This window comes from Sceloporus occidentalis, unplaced genomic scaffold (assembly GCF_023333645.1).
Source record: "Sceloporus occidentalis isolate IW3139 unplaced genomic scaffold, rSceOcc1.0.p SCAF_56, whole genome shotgun sequence".
NCBI classification, from domain to species: domain Eukaryota; kingdom Metazoa; phylum Chordata; class Lepidosauria; order Squamata; family Phrynosomatidae; genus Sceloporus; species Sceloporus occidentalis.
Window position 1 is genome coordinate 5,755,990 of NW_028317036.1, and position 19,330 is coordinate 5,775,319.

At 38.1% G+C, this 19,330-nt stretch overlaps 1 protein-coding gene across 1 annotated transcript in view; it reads right to left on the bottom strand.

The window, feature by feature from the left end:
* Positions 1-19,085, bottom strand: part of LOC149287864 (band 4.1-like protein 3) — a 57,219-nt gene extending 38,134 nt beyond the window's left edge. Inside the window, exons 1-3 of the mRNA XM_089492453.1 lie at positions 18,891-19,085; positions 15,817-16,011; positions 1,350-1,454 (exon numbers count right to left, since the gene is read on the bottom strand). Coding sequence (XP_089348579.1) covers positions 1,350-1,454; positions 15,817-16,011; positions 18,891-19,085 — 495 coding nt within the window. The remainder of the gene's footprint in view (positions 1-1,349; positions 1,455-15,816; positions 16,012-18,890) is intronic.
* Positions 19,086-19,330: the final 245 nt, after the last annotated feature.

The window sequence follows — 19,330 nt, forward strand, 5'->3', positions numbered from 1 at the left end:
AACAGTAACTCTACCTAGTTCCTAGAGACCAACTCAATTTTGCTTAGGTGCCTTTCTTAGTGATCTCCATCCTTTTTGTGTCCATTGTATTTTCTTTTGTTGGTATAGCCAATGGCAGGACTAGTACAGGATGCCTTGCCTACAAGTGATATGCGAGATGGACGGAAGTATACCTGTACCTTCAAATAAACACGTGTGTATTTATCTACAGCTGTATGTGGGCTTAACTCTCTTATTCAACCAGATCCCCTGGAACTCCCACTCGAGGCAGCCTTGGAGCTGGCTGGCGGCGAGTATACGTATTGCATGTGCATTGTTGTGTAGGAGATGCAGTTGAGGGAATCTCCTACACAAATGATGGAGGGGATCAAGATAAAAATATATGTTTTCACTGATTGTTGAACCATCTTTGTATAAAAAAAGCTCTGGAGCAATCTGCAGGTATGTTCCACTGGTTTCTATGGTAATTGCTCTACTTTTAGAAATTTGACCCACAACTTTTTATTGATTGCAGGCTTTGTTTTTTCATCCCATATAGTGAATCCAGACAAACAATAATAATTGATTTGACAGCTCCCATTATTTCAGCCCAGCTGCATTAAGTCCATCCTTTGGGGGGGGAAATGCCATACATTATTAAAAACATGCACAGTTGCAGCAATTCCTTGTTGAATAAGTCAAGCCACAATTAAGTGTATTACACTTTTTTTTATGTGCTTCTTTGGAGCTAAATCATTTCCAACTAGTCTCCGACAATTTTTCAAGACAGCAACCCAAAGCCAACATTTCAAGGAAAACGTCCACCTTTTTTATTGCTAGAATCAACTTAAAAAAAAGTTTTCAAAATTATTGTGCTGTTTTTTAAGTTCTTGTTTTAGCATAATTTAATGCTTTCAGACAGCTGCATATTTTACCCTAATCTACTTGACAAACACCATCATCATCCTGATTGTGGTAAACAATAGAATGGTTCAGTCTTAATAACCCAGCCAGACTTTATGACCAATGCAAGTCTGTAAGGGAACAGGTTACATTAGCATTGCCATAAAGAATCAGCTTGGTGTGGTTTTTGAGCGGGGAAAATCACCTAAAATATCACAGAACTGATGCCAATGGCAGCCTCCAGGAAGTTTTTTGGAACAAAAGGTAATAAAACTTGTCAATGATAACCTACGTTACTGTATACTGCATTGTATGTTTTTCCATTATACAGTCGCATTAAATGTCATTTTTATTATCTAGCCTTAAGATTGTGGGTTTTTTTTAATCGAAGGCGCACATTTGACTTAGAGATCAGCGGTGGTATTTTGCACAACATTTTACCGCTGGATATCGGGCACAGGATTTACCTTTTGACTTTCAGAGTCTTTGTAGGTCAGTCCAAAGTAGTCTTTTTCCAAAAGGTTTAAATGTTCACACACTCTATCCAAGAGAATCTGGCCTCTTGCGCGTTTCTGAAAAACAGGAAAGTGTCATTTTATTCACCGTATGTTTAACACAAACAAAATAAGAAAAATAATGCATTTCTACGCTTATGTCATCCAGTCATAATCCAGAAATCAGGACATTTCTGTGTCTACACAGCGCTGGCATTTCCATATAGGTGATCTAGGCGACTGCCTAGGGCCCTGATCTGTTGAGGGAAGCCACAACTTGGTTTCTTTTATTTTCACAAGATAACGTGCAGGAGAAAGGCACTCCATTCATAGTTTGCCATTGGTGTCGATCCCAGTCTGTTTCTTAGCAATCTTAATGGTGGTGTAAAAGCAGTTATTTATTCCGTCCTGTGAAAAAGTTTCATATTTTTTTTAAATATTTCTTTAAAACCAACTGCTTTATAAGATATATATTTGCTTAAACAATCTGTACATCCCAATGCGGTATTACGAAAAACAAGTAGCAAATATTTTTTGCAATTTTAGAATGAGAGCTATTCCAGTGGATTAAATGAATCGCTGCTCCTGAGCCAGGTAATTACTATTGTTAGCGATAACAGAGCTGTAGGTGGCATCACTGGACCCGACGCAGAATACATTTAGTTACATTATTATGCAGATTTCCATTCATTAATTTAGCAACTAGATAAGCACATAGTGAGTCAAACCATTAATGTGCTGCACTCATCTGCAATGAAAATGAACCTTGGCATAAAGCGGAAGAGGAGACATCGGCTTTAAGGCATTTCAGGCTGCGATTCAAGAAGAGCTATAATAAAGGAAATATGTAAAAACGTCAACAGGGCTGTCCAACCTGCTGCCCTCCAGCTGCTGCAGGACTACATCTCCCATAATGCTCTTTCAGATAAGGGGATGGCTGAGGAGTATGGGAGATGTAGTCCTGCAGCAGCTGGAGGGATGCAGGTTGGATACCCGTCATAGTATGTATGTGCTATAACATCCATAAAAAGATGTCAAAAACAACCTTTATAATATAAAAGCATATCCAGTGTTAACAGACTGAACTCCCTTGTCAGCATTACTGCAATATATATATATATATATATATATATATATACTTCACTGCCCCAAATTAAGAGTACATACAAATTATTAACGTAGAGTATTACTATACGTGAATGTTGCTTTAAATATCTTTGTTCCAATACCTATCCTGCAAACGAAATCCTAAGCAGAATTCCAAAAAATGATCATGTCTTTATTTTTCACAATCTTAGCCCCGTTCATTTTCATATATTGATAAAATAATAAATATAACATTATGTGTCATTTAAAACGAGGAGAATAAAAAAAAAAACATGGCAAAAATGGTTTTGGGGAATGAAACATAATTTTGTCCTGAGGGTGTTAAACTAATATAAATCGCTGTCTGTTAAAGTATAATAAATAGTACAAATCTGTCAGCAAGGCCCCCCTGAACATCAAAACTAAATGTAAAAAATGTGTCATTCATTTTAACGATCAGCTATACTAACGCAAAAAGCAATGTTTCATTTTCAAGAGAGATTTAGAAAAACACAGCTCATGTTCATAAACATAAGTTAATATATTAACAGAAAACTTACAACTCAAACCCCTGAAAAAAACGACAAAGCAAAATAGCGACAGATGTACAACGTTAGAATATGGCATAGCAGGGAACACCACCTGTTACATCAAGTACATGATTTCTATTGAAAGGCATAGTATATATCAGGCCCGGACTGGGACAAAAAATAGGCCCGGGCATTTAAGCCCGAGCAGCCCATTTATATTTATTTATTTATTTATTTATTGTTAAAGCCCACCCTTCATGTACCATCTTTGCATTTACTCATTTACTCATACACAAATTATTCAAGCAATTCATCCACACATGAATTCATTAATTGTCATACGCATTCACACAATTCATCCACACATTTATTCATTCATTCTCATATGCATTCACACTACCCCCTCTCCCCATCTTATCTGCCCCTTCTCACTATGTTCCCCCTTTTCACTATGTACCCCTTTTCACTATGTACCCCCTCTCACTATCTATCCCCTCTCCCCATTTCTCACTATCTAACCCCCCTCTGCCCCTTCTCACTGCACCCCCCTCCCTCACCCTACTTCCCTTGTTGCCGGAACAAGCAGCAACTGCGGCCGGGCCCGCGGCAGGACTGGACTGACTGGGCCTATGCGGCCTCTACGGCCGCATTAACGCAGGGCATAAGGGGCACCTTCCCCTTAAGCCCGCCGCAACTGCGACCGGGTCCGCCACTCTAAGGGGCCGGGAAGCCCCCACCAGGGCCGGCCTTAGGGGTCTGCGGCCGCAGCCCCTAAGTCAATCCGGCCCTGCCGCGGCCCGGCCCACCGGGTAAACGCCCGGTTTGCCCGATGGCCAGTCCGGGCCTGGTATATATACATATATATATATTCTCTAACGGCATTATTCATATCTATTTATTATTATCGTTTTATATAGTGCCATCATATTCCGTAGCGCTGTAAAATGGGCAGACAGGACATAACAAGTAGTATATAACATAGTAATTAGACTTACAGAGACAACAGGTGAGGAGGGCCCGGATCAAACAAGCTTACAATCTAGATATCTATCTATCCATCTATCTATTGTATCTCCCTTGTATCTTGTGCTGAATATAGATATTTTTTTTGCAGGCTGTTGATTTTATTTAATTTCCCATGACTCCGATGATAAAGGTCATTTCTGAGTCTTCAGTCAGATACATTTTACAAGGCATAATGCTATTGCTGTCAGATAACACGCAGCACAGGACAAGCCGCGCGGAATAATATTCTGAGTGGCAGATGTAAGGCGTGACGTTGATTAACACGGAGACGTGTACCGGGGTCTCTGACATGAAATTCCGACGCTGGAATGTAACAAACAAACCCGGTAAAGAATAATGTGCCTTCAGGTGCTGTGCTTATTTTAAATACAAACATGATGGTACAGCATGGACATTATAAATGCATTATTTTGAATTGATGTCATAAAACCCTTGCCATTGCTGTAAAGTTTATGCCAGATAGACTTAGAGAAACAGGTACCCAGCAAAATAAAAAGCATTATATTTACATAAATTGTGCGGGGATGGACTAGTTCAGGGGTGTCCAACCAGGGCCCTCCAGCTGCTGCAGGACTACATCTCCCATAATGCTCTTTCAGCTAAGGGGCTGGCTGATGAGTATGGGAGATGTAGTCCTGCACCAGCTGGAGGGCCGCAGGTTGGACACCCCTGGACTAGCATATATTAACTTGACCTTCCTGCCTTTATGCAACACCAAAGGACACGGTATGAACAAGCAAACTGGCTAAAGTGCTATGCCTTGCGTGGAAAGAACAATGGCTTTTCCATATGGCCTAAATATGTCCTTTCCAGTATCAATAAAGAACACAGAAGAACATATACAAGCAGGGTCCTTCACTTAATTAAAATGTTCTTTTGTTTGTTTTTTCCATTTAAAAAATAAATAAATAAAAATGACACTTTAAAATCAATTGCTTTGTACGAAATACTTACATCCACATACGGTATCAAGAAAAACAAGTAACCAAGATTTATATGGCGGCCTTTAATAATGAAGACACAATAGTGATATAGAACACTTTGATGTTGTTTGTGGACACTGTGCATATTGGTGCCATGAAATATACACTAACATAGCCTATAGTAAATTGGCATCAATAAAAACACAGGGCTTCTAATTTAGGTCAATTATGAAAGAAGTAATGTTACACATATTTTGGAAGGTTGTAAATATTGCTTTGTGTGCACTGTGTATATTATTTTTAACTTCTATACTAATTGCAGATATCAAAACAGCTCAGTAAATTTCCTTAAATCCTACATTTTATAGTTCCACACTAAATAAACTTGTGAAATGTTTACAGATTAATATGCCTTGTATAATGGATAGCTCCATGGGTGATAAAAACCTTTAAGTAATCATGAACTATACATTACGCAGGGCAAGGTCAGTCCTTCTTGCAAGAAAGGGTCTCTAAGTCCGACCCTTCAAAATGCGTGAAGTACAATCACAACCCCAAGTCTCCGGCAAGCTTCCGGAATACTGAATATATTTGTTAGCTATCTTTTTCCAAGGCAGGCAAGCTTTAAAAACAACAAAATGTTGCATTTCCAGCAGTTTCAGCTGTAGAAGGTCCTTATTAAGAATGCATTTTTTTATAATATTGCTTAATTATCATCAGCTCTTATTGATCCGTCTCCTGCCGCCATGCATGCTGATCACCAGCTATTCATAATCTGAAAGAATAGATTACTAACCTACTGACATTTTGCTTTCCATTTCAGAAACTGCTTTTGAGATATAGCTACTTATTCACCAAGTATATTAAAAAAAAAAACATTTAAAATGATACATTGAAAGCTTCAATAGCGCAGAACATTTGACACAGAGGGAATTCAGCACGATTTCTCTGATTTCAAGAATAAAGTCTGCCAATCGGCAGCTCATCCTCTTACTTTGTGGTTCGAATGTGCGTGCAAATCTCCGTTTATACATGAATGCCTCGTACGTGTAAAGGTGAAGCATCTGATGGAAGTATGAAGAATGAATGCTGAGCCGTCAGTGACCGTTATTTCAAAATTTAATGATATACATACAATATAAAAATGCGTAAAAAGATAGGAACTCTCTCTTCTGAGCACGATGACGCTTATAGGTTGGCATTTGTGGCTCTTTAAACAACGCGTGCCTAGAAGGGATCTTTTCCTTGCAACAATATACCCGGGGCAAGCTACACAATGAGAATCCAAAGTGATGTCTATTACCTGGCATGGAATAGGTTAAGTACATTGTAGCTGGGGGGAAGTATGGGCTAGTAAAGTGAATATTACACCTGATTCAATTGCTTAGAGGAAGAATTGAGAGCTACAACGAGAATATTATCCAAGGGAAATCTAATCACTGGTTTAGAAGAAAAAAATGTAAGAATAAATGACATTCTGAAGCATAGTATCAATTCAAATTTCCAGTACTGAAAACAAAAAAGTGTTTGATTTCCCATGGGTTCCTATTCATCCATTCTACTAAATTCATTTCTCCAACGCTGTGGAAAGCCGTGTTAGCCTAAAAGAATGAATGGGAGACTTAAAAAGTGAATATTTGGAAGGACGGAATAACAGGGAAGGAAAAACTAGGCATGTAATGCGAGTGTCGTAGGACTCATCATGTGTATACCGTGTTTCCCCGAAAGTAAGACAGCGTCTTACTTTCTTTTTATCCCTAAAAGCCCCACTATGTCTTACTTTCGGGGTATGTCTTATATTGGGAAAAAATTGTCGAATTTAATGCTTTCCTACCTTTCCTTTCTTCTTTCAGCTTCTTTTCCTCCTCTTCGCTCCTCTTCTTCAGTTCTTGTCTCCTTCCGGGTCAGAGGGCACGGACAGCGGTGGGCGCGGCTTCAGTGTTGTGCGCCGGGATCTGACAAGAAACCCCGGCGCACAACAGCTGTTGCCGCGCAGATCACAAGGGAGCGGTATCGGAGGTCATTAACAGACCTCCGGCTCCCTTGAGTGATTTTAAGCCGGGTTGAACCCGGCTTAAAATCACTCAAGGGAGCCGGAGGTCTGTTAAAGACCTCCGATACCGCTCCCTTGCGAGCCTGCTCCTCCAGCGGCGGACATTACTGTCCGTCTCTGGAGGGGTGCCGGGTGCCGCAGGTTGGCACCCCCTGGAGTGTGGCGCCCTGTGCGGTCGCACACCCCAAAGGTCGGCCCTGCTCTAAGGGGCCGGCCTTAGGGGTCTGCGGCCGCACAGGGTTTAAATAAAAACATCGGGGTTTTTTTTCAACTTTATTTAACATCCTCCATGTTAAATAAAGTTAAAAAAACTTTATTTAACATCCTCCATGTTAAATAAAGTTTTTTTTAACTTTATTTAACATGGAGGATGTTAAATAAAGTTAAAAAAACCCCCCGATGTTTTAATTTAAATCCTGTGCGGCCGCAGACACGTAAGGCCGGCCTTGGTGGGGACTTCCCGGCCCCTTAGAGTGGCGGACCCGGTCGCAGGTGCGGCGGGCCTAAGGGGCAGGCGCCCCTTATGCCCTGCGTTAATGCGGCCGTAGGCCGTAGGCAAATCCCCCGTGTTTCCCCGAAAGTAAGACATATGTCTTACTTTCGGGGTACGGCTTATATTAGCTGACCCCTCTGAAACTCCCGATACGTCTTACAATCGGGGGTGTCTTACTATCGGGGAAACACGGTAGCTAAAATTTTCTCTTCTATATCATAAGGCTGGAATTAATTTTATAGACTCTTTCTTCTCCCCATTTTGTTTCCTTGCCCTCTGAACTGAATGGTTATAGGTTTATGTAGCGGTAGTTCAATTGTGGAAGACAACTTTGGCAATTCAGGGCTGGGCATTGTGATTCTGTTGAATGCTTATTACCTGTGACACCAGCCGCCACAGTAAATAGGGAGTCGATGAGGTTACTCAACCCCTGAGTTGGTTATGGTAGGACATGAAGACAAATGGGACCATCTAAGAAGACACCTTATATGACAATTTCTCCAGATAAAAAAATGCTCCCAATAAACATAACATTTCCTTGTGGTCTTTCCCCAATGTAATTCACATGAAAATAGCATGAGAAGGGACAATAATAAAAAATAACAACTAATAATAGTAAAGCCAGATGCTGCAACCAATATAAGACTGTCTTCCCTCAACCCAACTCAATAAATAGCTAAAAAACATTAAAAATGATTAGAAGACAGATCTTTACCCAACGTTTATGCGAAAAACTTCTGTCAAGAAAACAATAAATCTCACCGAAGTAAGGCTCCAGAAGCAAGGCTATCTCAATATTCATTATTTTTTTTTTCAAACCAGATGACACACGTAGGGCAAGCACATAAGTGAATATTAATTTCCAGCCCACATAAATATCTAGGTGTTCCCATGGGAACTAAAATTTACCACCTGCATCAAGCAGTTTAAAGAAAAGTTATCAAAAATCATAATAATAATTTAAATAAAATAATTTGCAGTGGCAAACAAATGCCCCCCCCCCCAGCCTTTAACTTTAACTTTTACTTTTCTCACCCTCTCTCGGTCACTACATAAGCAGCTCCTTGTTTATATATTTAAAAAAGTTTATTGCATTCCCAGAGTCCAACTATGTGGGTGAAAATTCCAAGATGGCCGCATCCTGCAGCTGTTGAATTTATATAACGTAATTAAAATTTGCCACAGTTGACTACTCTACTGCACTTGTAGTGAAATTGTAACGTTTCCATTCAAGTGGTACTCATTCTCGCTCTATGCAAATACCCGTTGCCCATGTTTTTGAGCCATTTTAAAGGGTGTGAATAAAAGTGGAACACATTATAGTAACATAGTAACATAGTAACATAGTTCATAAGGTTGAAAAAAGACCAAAGTCCATCAAGTTCAACCTATATACATATTGTGTCCCTACTGTGTTGATCCAGAGGAAGGCAAAAAACCCTTATGAAGCAGACGCCAATTGCCCCATACCAGGGGGAAAATTCCTTCCCGACTCCAAATATGGCAATCAGAATAAATCCCTGGATCAACGTTCTGTCCCTATTAATCTAATATCCATAACTTGTAATATTATTGCTTTCAAGAAACACGTCCAGGCTCCTTTTATAATCACTAATTAAACGGTTATCAAACTTAAACATACTGAAATTTGATTCTGTGAGTTTAAAAAGCATAAGGCATGGTTCTTATCAAACGGACTTCTTTCATTGTAAGGCAATCATATGTACCAAGTGGCCAAAGAATATGCTCGACACTAATGTGACAATAGGGATACTTTGATTCCCGGTCTATCACATGGAAACAGACTGTTTTCTTCTTGATTCCAAACACAATACTTTATAATGGTTAAAGTGGGTCACCTGAAGACATCTGAGTATTGTCTCTTTAAGATATGTCATCGCTGAAAGGGAAGTGGAACATGTACCCAGCATGCAGCACTGGTATACAGTATGATATCACACACACAGCGCTTAACCTCAGGTCACAACTACTGAGACTCTACGGCAGTCCTGAAATTCCATTTTATCCGTACGGTTTGATGCACAGTACATTTGAAGTAACACTTCAAGCTGCAGAGAATTACGATCATATAGTGTAATGTGCTGTCACTTCACAATATGGTGTGTTGGGAATAAGCAATTAATGAAAACGATGGCTACAGAAGTCCAAATTATTTGTTATATTACAATATCGTGTCCAGATGTGATGAACAGAACAGTCCATGTATGAACATATATGTACTGTGTATATATATATATATATATATATATATATATATATATATATATATACATACACATATACACACACACACACACATACACACACAGAGAGAAAGATGGAATGATACGATTCCTTGCTATAGAGAATAACGCCTATGTGACTTGATGATGCCAAAAAATAACCTATGACTCGTATTCCTACATAAAAGAATCCAAACGCAAATGCTTAATCAGATAGTGTCAGTGTATATTTGCTCAATATTAGATAAATATGGCCTGCTCCTTTACGCTGACTAATTTAAGTGATATTTGCATTTTCTTTGCATAAAATGGTCTGGGCCATACCTCCACCTGCGCAGCAACAGCAGAAGGCAGTTTAATAAGGCATTTGTATACCGACAGGCTATATGAGGGTGCCTGCTTTGCATTGCCACAACTCTGGAACGCAAAGAGTTAAACGATAAATAGAAAATGGATTTTAATCGGTCGCGGGCAAATGCGATTTCTTTCAAAACACGCGTGAGCGTTTACCTGCAACACGGTAATTCTAGCTCACAATGACAGCCAGCATCAAACAGTGATTTGATTTGCGTCCAAAGGCAGCACTAGGTCAACAATCTTCTTAAAAGGGTTTAACAAACCCACTGTTATTTATTTATTTTGTAGATTAGCGCTGGCTTTTTTTTCTGGGATTGTGTGATCAAAAAGCATTAATGCGGTTTCCAATAGAGGGAATGTCAGTTACGTAATGTCTCCAACATTTGGTGGCGGGGATTTCACTGCGCGGCAAACATAATACAGCAATTACGAAACGGCTAAATATAGCACTTTTATCTGGATATTCGGCACAGCGTTTCAACGTGCATAAGGGATTATTTATGAAAAACTCTCAGAGATCAAAGTGCTTTCATGAAATATGCGTTTATGGTATATCCCTAGTTGAAACTAAAATGCTATATATTTCTACATTTGTACGAAAATGTGATTTGTAAACCAGTCTTTAAAACAATGAGCTTGTTATTGATTTAGAATTCTTAACAGAAATGTTGAATCCGGTAATTTCTATTACGTATTACTTGGTTCACATTAATTAAATATTTCGGGAAATGTCGAGTTTTTTGGAGAAGTTTGACTGTGTGTACACTGTATAGCCGATGTTATTTTGTGAACCTTTGCCTGGTGCCCCACAAGGCAAAACGTCTGTTTCGTTCTCTATAGCACATTCTGCCATTTATTCTTTCCACTAATCACATAGAAACACAGAAGCTGTCTTTCAGTTACTATGGCAACGCCCAGTGCCTTTTGTGTCATATGACAAAGGTTCCCTAAAAAAAAATAAAAAAAATCTTAATGACGCAACATAGCTTAATTTCTACAAATGGTTTGGGCTACAGTTCTTACAATACAAAGAATGGCACCATTGACCAACTGTGACTGTAAATTTAGTGTGTTTTTTGTTTGTTTTAAAAGGCCAGCACAGGCCTGTGATGGTAGGGAGAGGATAGTTGATTATACCAGCCATTTATATATGATGAGAATCTATTTTTCCTCTACCCTTTAACTGGGAAGCCCAATACACGTTTGTCTTACACGTGTGCGGTTTCGCAGATTCCACATTCAAGAGGTTACTGCACCGGCATCTCTTGAGAATGTGCGGTTACCAGGCAACCACTGTCAACAAGCTTGGCATGCCGAGTCTCTGTACATATGATAATGGTTGTCTTCGCCTAGTAATAGTTATTGGTTTGTAGTGTGTGAGGGATGGGGGTAGAATAAGAAATAAAAAAAAAAACACAAAAAGTTTTTAATTATGTAAAAAAATAAAAAAAAAAACTATGGAGAACATATTTGCCACTAACAAAGCAGTCTCCAGCCATCATATGCACTTTAATGCCCTGTAATCCAATTTTTCTGTGGTTCCCTTTGCAAATGCATGGGGAGATTCTGTTGTCCAAATGCACCCCCCCCCCAGATGTGTTTGGGTGGGATTTAATGAGACCCCCTCTGCGCATGTGCAGAAATAGCTCAAATTTATTTCAATTGGCAAGGGAAAAAAAATGATCATACAGTAACATAATAGAAATTATGGGCTGAAAGTCACCAACTTCCCCTTGTGTATGTATACTAATAAATTTGCAAAGCAATCCGTAAAAAAACATTGCTTAAATCATAGCCATGAGAAATGTATCCGTGACACAAAGGTATTGTGACACAAGTAGACAAAACTCATATGTGTGAAGACATACAAAGCTAAACACACATCGCATGGGTGCCAGGTAAGCCCCTGAATCTGTATGCTGGTATTATAACATATCAATCATATGCAGTGGCATAAAAAAACTCGAATCGACCACGTTGATTAAATGGTTAATAATGTCCCAACAGCAATACCAATGAAGTTTACAAAATGTAAAAAAGACAATCCTTTCAAAATTGGATTCTATTAGAACCAGCAGGTAGCGTATAAACAATATATAAAAGAACAAAGGCAAGACACGAACCTACATAATTCGTAATAAATCTATGCACATAGAACATTACATTTCTTTTATCTGACCGCAAATGTTTTCAAACGCTCATCCATTTCTAGATATTGGGCATGCAATGTGCCATTAGTATTTCAGTTAGGTACTTTTATATGAATAAATAATGTTAGCAAACAATATTCCACAGACTTAACGGTGATGTTCCACATTACATTTGGAAAAATGTTTTACATAAAAATAGATTTTAATATTTGCTGGTTCGCATTGATCTACAGAAAGGGAGTTAAAGGGATAGAGCCTCTAAGAGAAGAAAATGTGTAGAGCAGAAAATAGTTTTTTTTTGTTTTTTTGTTATACTATTGCAATAACGCATTGTTATGTGTACAAGAGACATATTATATGCAACATAATGTATATGTATAGTTAAAACGGATGTAATAACCACTGGACCATTGTCCACAATGTTTACAGGACACAGAGATAGACATGCTAGAATTTAAATGGGTAAAGTAAGCAAAGGCAGCCCATCAAATAAGCAGCTGACTGGCAGCCCATCAAATAAGCAGCTGACTGGCAGCCCATTACACTATAACATTGTAGTCCATTTATGTATGTAGTGCCAAACATATATCCCATAAGTGACACTGGAAGGGTTAATCATCTATATAATTTAATTCCACCGAACTTCCATCCCTCCATATTACGCCCGCCATCTAATCCTTGGTCCAAGGATTCTCCCCACAGATTGTCTCTGAACAGACCAATGCACTAGGGCATTTGAGGAGTGTTCCTGCATGCAAAATGGTTGGGGTATGGGGGAAAGGGCAAATGCATATGGGGGAATTCTGAAAAATCTTCCATGCATTTCAAAATAGGACACCACGAAAATTTAGTGGGGCCACATAGAATTAAAGTGCGTATGAAGGCTGGAGTGTCCCTTTAATAGTCACTTAATTTCACTCCCTTAAACCTCTTAGTCTTCTTCCATAAACCGCTTCTAACCCTCGACATCTTAGCTATTTTCCAGGTACTTGTTTAAGAAGTACATGTTGCTGACTACTGCTTGCAGGAAAGCACTTCATAGGTAGTGGTCAGCAGTACGCTAGAAAATATGGCAATCCTACCCTCTCGCTAGCCGATTCCATATACTAAAGGTTAACCTACATAAAATCAAGTTTTAGGCTAAAAAATAATTACTAAAAAAGGTAGTGTTTTTTTTTAATCAATGTGCAATACCATTCCCATATGTGTTACTGTATCTCTTCATTCTTGAGTCTTGAGTCCTCCTTGTGCAGTGGTTAGGTTTGATCTATTGTGTTAATGTGGCCAGGAGCTGCAGGCATCTGGAAGGTTCCAGTCATCCACTTCATCATAACTTGCTGCTTGACCCTGTCCTCTGTAGTCAATAACAATCCATTAAACCTCCTGCTAACAGTCACTTCTTGCCGTCTACCAATGGCTTCCAGCTGTACCGATGTAGCCTGGAGTTCTAGTACATGTACATGTATATGTAACCACGTATTGACTAATTGTTGCAGTCTCGCAACACTATAATCTCACATTAGACAAATGTAGGGATGGTATGAGCCGTGCCATTTAACCCTTTCAGTGCCAGCCACAACCGTGAAATGTGTTTTTGGAAAATGCACCCAATGTGCCACACATCCCACAGATTTAAAACTGGAGGGTTTTTTGAAAAAAAAAAAAAAAAAAGAGAGACAAAGAGAAGAAGAGATTGGTGACCAATCACTGAATATTAAATCCCTGCCAGCACCAGTGCATGGGTTGGTGCATGAAGCAGGCGGTCTGGTATTGTTATTTAACAGTTGCAGCCATCACAGGGTGTTTGACACAAATTGCTTTTAGGTTCTAGCTTCACCTGACAGCTGGCCTCCAACGAATAGCCACAGACTTCTATACTGATCATTATAATCAGATAGTTGCTATATAATTTAATATGCAGCCTACCTCACATGAAATACTAATTGTATGAGAGAAATAGCCGACATTCAGGGTGACCTGGATCAATACAAATCCTCTATTTGCAGAACTGTTCCAAATCCTCCCAAAAGGTGAGTGGTTAAACTTTTCCTCAAAACTTAGCAGGAACTCTGCTCCCAACACGCTAAGGAAAGCTCAGTGGTCAGGAACACTTAAGTTAATACCCAACATCATAAAATTTGGATAGCTATTTTAAATTTACTCAACAGCAAACTCAGGATAAGTAATGTCATCCACAGATAGCAATCCCTATTCTAACCTTTTAAAAGCATGAATATATACGGCGGGCAAATGAAGGACAATACCTATTCAAGAATATAAATAGCTAAATATAATTTTCTAGACTTTCCCAAAATGAAATACCAAAGAAAACAATTCTGTTCAAAAGTATTATCAGTCTTTTCCACCGATACCTATGTTTTTCTGTGTTATTGTAAACTTCAGGAATGACACAAATATGATATTTCTAAGAAATCGCATAAGCTATACTTTCAGAGATCAAACTTCTACAGCAAAGGCTATGGTTCCAAGGTATTATTGAATTAAAAATACCATCATCTCATGATAGGAGTCATAGTCTACGAAGAGCTCCAAAACCACTAGCTGTCAGACACTGAATCATACATTACATACAATAATTTGTGGTACAGAAGTGCACGTGTTCATTAGAAGACACGAAGCTGCAGCTGAAGTCATTAGATGACTATTGAGTCATTTAACTATAGAGAAGTTCCCATGGCACAAAAAAGAAACTGGTAATTTGGGCTGAACTCTCTTACTTTCTAAAGTTTACTGTGAGTGGGTGTAAGAAACCTGTACTAATGGCGCAGCAGAGAGGCACCATGAATTTTTCATTGCTCTACAAAAAGTAAATATGATCGGCTGCTTAGTTTAAAAAAAAAAAAAATGAAAATTGCTTTGAATATTTTAACCAAAAATGCATTTGAGTCACATGCATTTAAGCACTTAAATCATGAATGTTAATGCGTTGAGCAGCATCCATCATTGATCGGTACTGGGTGGTTGTACACTAAAGATTTAGTTTATACAATCTGGTATTGAGAACGCAATAGATTTGAAATGGTATTGGCAGTAAATTGTTGGTTATGTAAGTCATAAGGGTTTATTCACCAACCAGTTCAACTTAACTTTACTATTGCCCTAGATAACGCATAGTCAAAGATGTGAGTTGACACCCAGGAAACATTGCAAGGGGGATTTGCCCCTTACTGTAGGAGAAGTTCATTGGGTTTCAAATTGCATGTATGGTTGGCCACTTGAAAACTTGCCTCAATGCACCCATGGTTTAGGGAACCAATCTATACATCTTCACTGATTTCTAATAAGGTCTGAAGACTGCGTTGATGGTGGTGCATTTCTCCAACATTCATCTGCTACTGCTAATTATGAGCAAACGTGTCGATAAACTCACAAGCTCAGTTGATGAGCTCACATTAGCTTAACCATAGAATTTTCACCTTGAAGTTACACAAGGCATGTATTGGCCTTTTGTAAATGGACCACAGAATGAACAAAATATGAATCATGGAAGTTTCATGAAACTTGAATTACTGTTACTTCCAGGTCATGCTAAAATGCCCACATAGACTTTTTCCTTACCTCCACCTCACATGTATATTCAGACCCATCAAGGAGGGTGACTTTAGCCTGCATTTTAGTTCTTTTCACAGCTTTCAGAGGAGACTTGGAAAGTTTACTAGAAGCTGATTTTTGGGAGACTTTGTCGTCTTCAAGTTGCTGATATTCAAGCTGTTTTGCTATTGCAGCCTCTTTATCCCAGTCTTTGTCACCGTTCTAGGAAGAGAAAATAGGGTTTCATTCAGGAGTCTAGAACGTACTCATGTGTGTTATTGAAGCCTTTGAAGAATCACCCTTAAAACATGTGTAGACAAGATCTGTGATATTTTGAGTTGAAAGACCTCAACTGTGTTTTTTTATTTAAATATATATATATATATATATATATATATATTTATTTTTTATATAGTAGTTACTTATCTTTCTAGAAACAAAGATAAATAATTGAGTTGCAACACATGGGAAACCATTTTGTCTTTCTCTGCCCAATGCCAATCTACTTATACATTATACTTTTACACTTTTAGATTTAGAAGTAAGACATGTAATTTGCCGACTTTTTTATTATAATTAAATGTTTTATCTTTGATTTCAATTATTTTCTTATCACATCAATACCGGCTGTTGCTGTCCCTTAATGTTTGCATGTAACAATTTCTTCAAATAAAATTCAACATTCCCAGTAAAATATTCACTGGAGACTAAAGATGAAAACGGAGTGCTTTTCAGTTCTCCAAATTATAATGTATAAGGACCTGTATAAAAACGTATGAAATGTGCTGCTCAAGGACCTTTGCAAGGAACACGTGGTACCCGTATTCTATTCTGTTTCAGAAGCGAAAACTTCTATTTCAAAAATGCTTAATTAGCTGCTGCACAGACCTACATAAATATTCATTTTCAAACTCTTAATTAGTCAACATTTTGTAGCTAATTTTGAATAGTATATCCCATATTTAAAACAATAAATAATTTGAATGCACAAAACAATAAGTAGAAATGTTAAGTGAACTCACCGTGAAAAGAAGATTTAAAAAATATTAAGCTTTTTTTTTTTTCTTTAAAACAATCGAAAAAACAGCTCTTAATTTTTGCATGGTGTAATATATTCAGGCAGCTACATATGAGGCATTTGTATAAATTTCAGCTCTGTTATGTTAGCCAAATCTACTAGACAAAACACTTGGACTCATTATACTGCCTTGTGGAAAATAATAGAATGGCTTGGTTTTAATCCCCCAGTCAGACACTCTGCCTAATGAAAGGACACAAATGAACGGATGGACTTCATTAGCTTTGCCATAAAGTATCAGCTTGGTGTGGTGTTTGAGCAGGGAAATCTGCATGACTGGCAACAATGGCAGCCAACAGGTAAAGGAAGTTTACTGTGACAAAGTTAGACAAAACCAGGTTTTTGCCAATGCTAACCTGCATTACTATATTTTATGCTCTAATGGAAATCTTTTTTTCCCATGGACCTCTCCTTTAACTCGATCAAGGAACTAATTTCATAATTGTTAGCAAATGAGCTACGGAGGATAATCAGCTAGCACTTTCTGTCAAAAACATAATGTTGCTTGCTCAGGCTAGGTGCAAGACACAGTCTGCAGGGCCATCATCACTTGGCGACAACAACATTTCTAAAAATAATTAGATTAATAAGTATCAATGTTTTATATACATGAATGTAACTGTATTTATAAGACAGCTGAATACCATACAAAGTCTCTTAACCCCTGTGTTCTACTAACGTGAACATCCTACTTTGATTCAGACTTTCTTGCCAATGTCATGTATATACTGCTAGGCTCACTGCCTAATCCAACTTCAAGAAGAAAAGCATCAGAGGCACGTGTAACCTTGGAAAGGGGGGTACTAGATAAATAGATCAGTTTTCCAGCAGAGGTGGTAGAGGCTTATACAGTGAGGGGATTTAAACATGCACAGGATAGGTATAAAGTCATCCTGGATCTAAGGACTGATTAAGGTCTGAGTTCCTACATTGGGAAAGATGGGCAGAGAAGATGGATTGCACAGTTCCTATCTCCTAGTGCTGGGGTACTAATGAAAAGCTATATTATACTTCTCTGGACTATAGTACTTAAAGGGAGGCGCACATTGTAATCTACAGCTTACTGGAATGTCTATAACAAAATATTACAATTTTACTTTTTTTTTTTCTCTTTGTTTTCCACTTTACAATCATAATTTATATATTAGTCTTTGAAAATACTACTGCTGGTAACACTGCCCTCCCGAGAGGCCTGTTGGAGTGCTCATTTGCAAGCTGGCATCACAAGTAAAAATCCCACAATGACACTGTCATTGCAGAAATAGCAAACTTGCTATTTTTAGTAAAAGAAAGCTGTCAAAGCTGGAATTCGTCAAGAGATCCATATATTGCCTGTGACAAAGAAAGTGCAAATCCATTTGGTTTGGGAACTGAAAGGGAAAACAGTCAACTTAACTTAAAACATTATATGTACAAATCCAGTGGGAGTTTCATATTTATTTATTCTAAAAAAAAAAATATTTGAAAATATGCATTTCAACGTATATGACATTATTTGTGCTGCTTGGGTTCACCATCCTTTGTGGGTTTCAACTCTCATCACTATTATCACATTTTTTATGTAAAAAATAACAATAAGTTTATTTATATGTTATTTTCCCTGTGTGTCATTGCTATTTAGTTATTTATTTTCACTTATTTTTTGCCATGGTATAGGGATTTTTTAGTTTTAGAGCTCCTGGGGCACATCTGTGACATCATAATCAATGATCCCAGCAGGGATCAGACCTATTACTTGTGTATCATAGCTTTTCAAGGTTATCACTATTTTCTTCCAAAAAATTAACAAAAAGGAAAAGAGGAAAATATGCCCCAATAACCTTATTTCTATAAGATTAGAAAATTACAAAAGAAAATAAATAAAAAAAAATTTCGCTACCCCAAAACCAGAAGTATTTTTAAAGAAAAAATACTCGAAGAAATCGAGTTTGTAGCTTCAGTTCTAGGGCTGTTTGTTGGTAGGCATTTGCTTGACCTTGCAGGAGAGCAAAAATTGAATACAAATGTTGACATTGTTTATTACGATACTTGCCTTTTCGCTTTTTAGAGGTGTACTGTGTGCTGCAGCAGCTGGGAAATGTTCTGCTGCGTTCTGCTGTTCTTCACCAGCTTGCAGTCCTTGTTGGGCTCCAGCAGCTTCAGGCTGTTGAGCTCCGTCGCGCTGATCTTTCTCCTGCTCTTGCTTTGATTCAGAATCGGAACCTGTTTCTGTAGTCATGATTGATTTTCTGTTCACAAATGAAAATAAAAATCTTAATTAAACCAGACATGGCTTTTGATGAACACAACGTTTTCAGATGTAAATTTCCCATAAAGATATCTACACTAACCTCAAAAACAAATTTTAAGATTATACAGCATATTAGAAATCTTCACACATTGGAAAAAGCTGAATTATTGCCATCAATATATAAGTGAAATACTTCTGTCATTTTGTTGCTACTGAAAGCTCTATGCTATTAA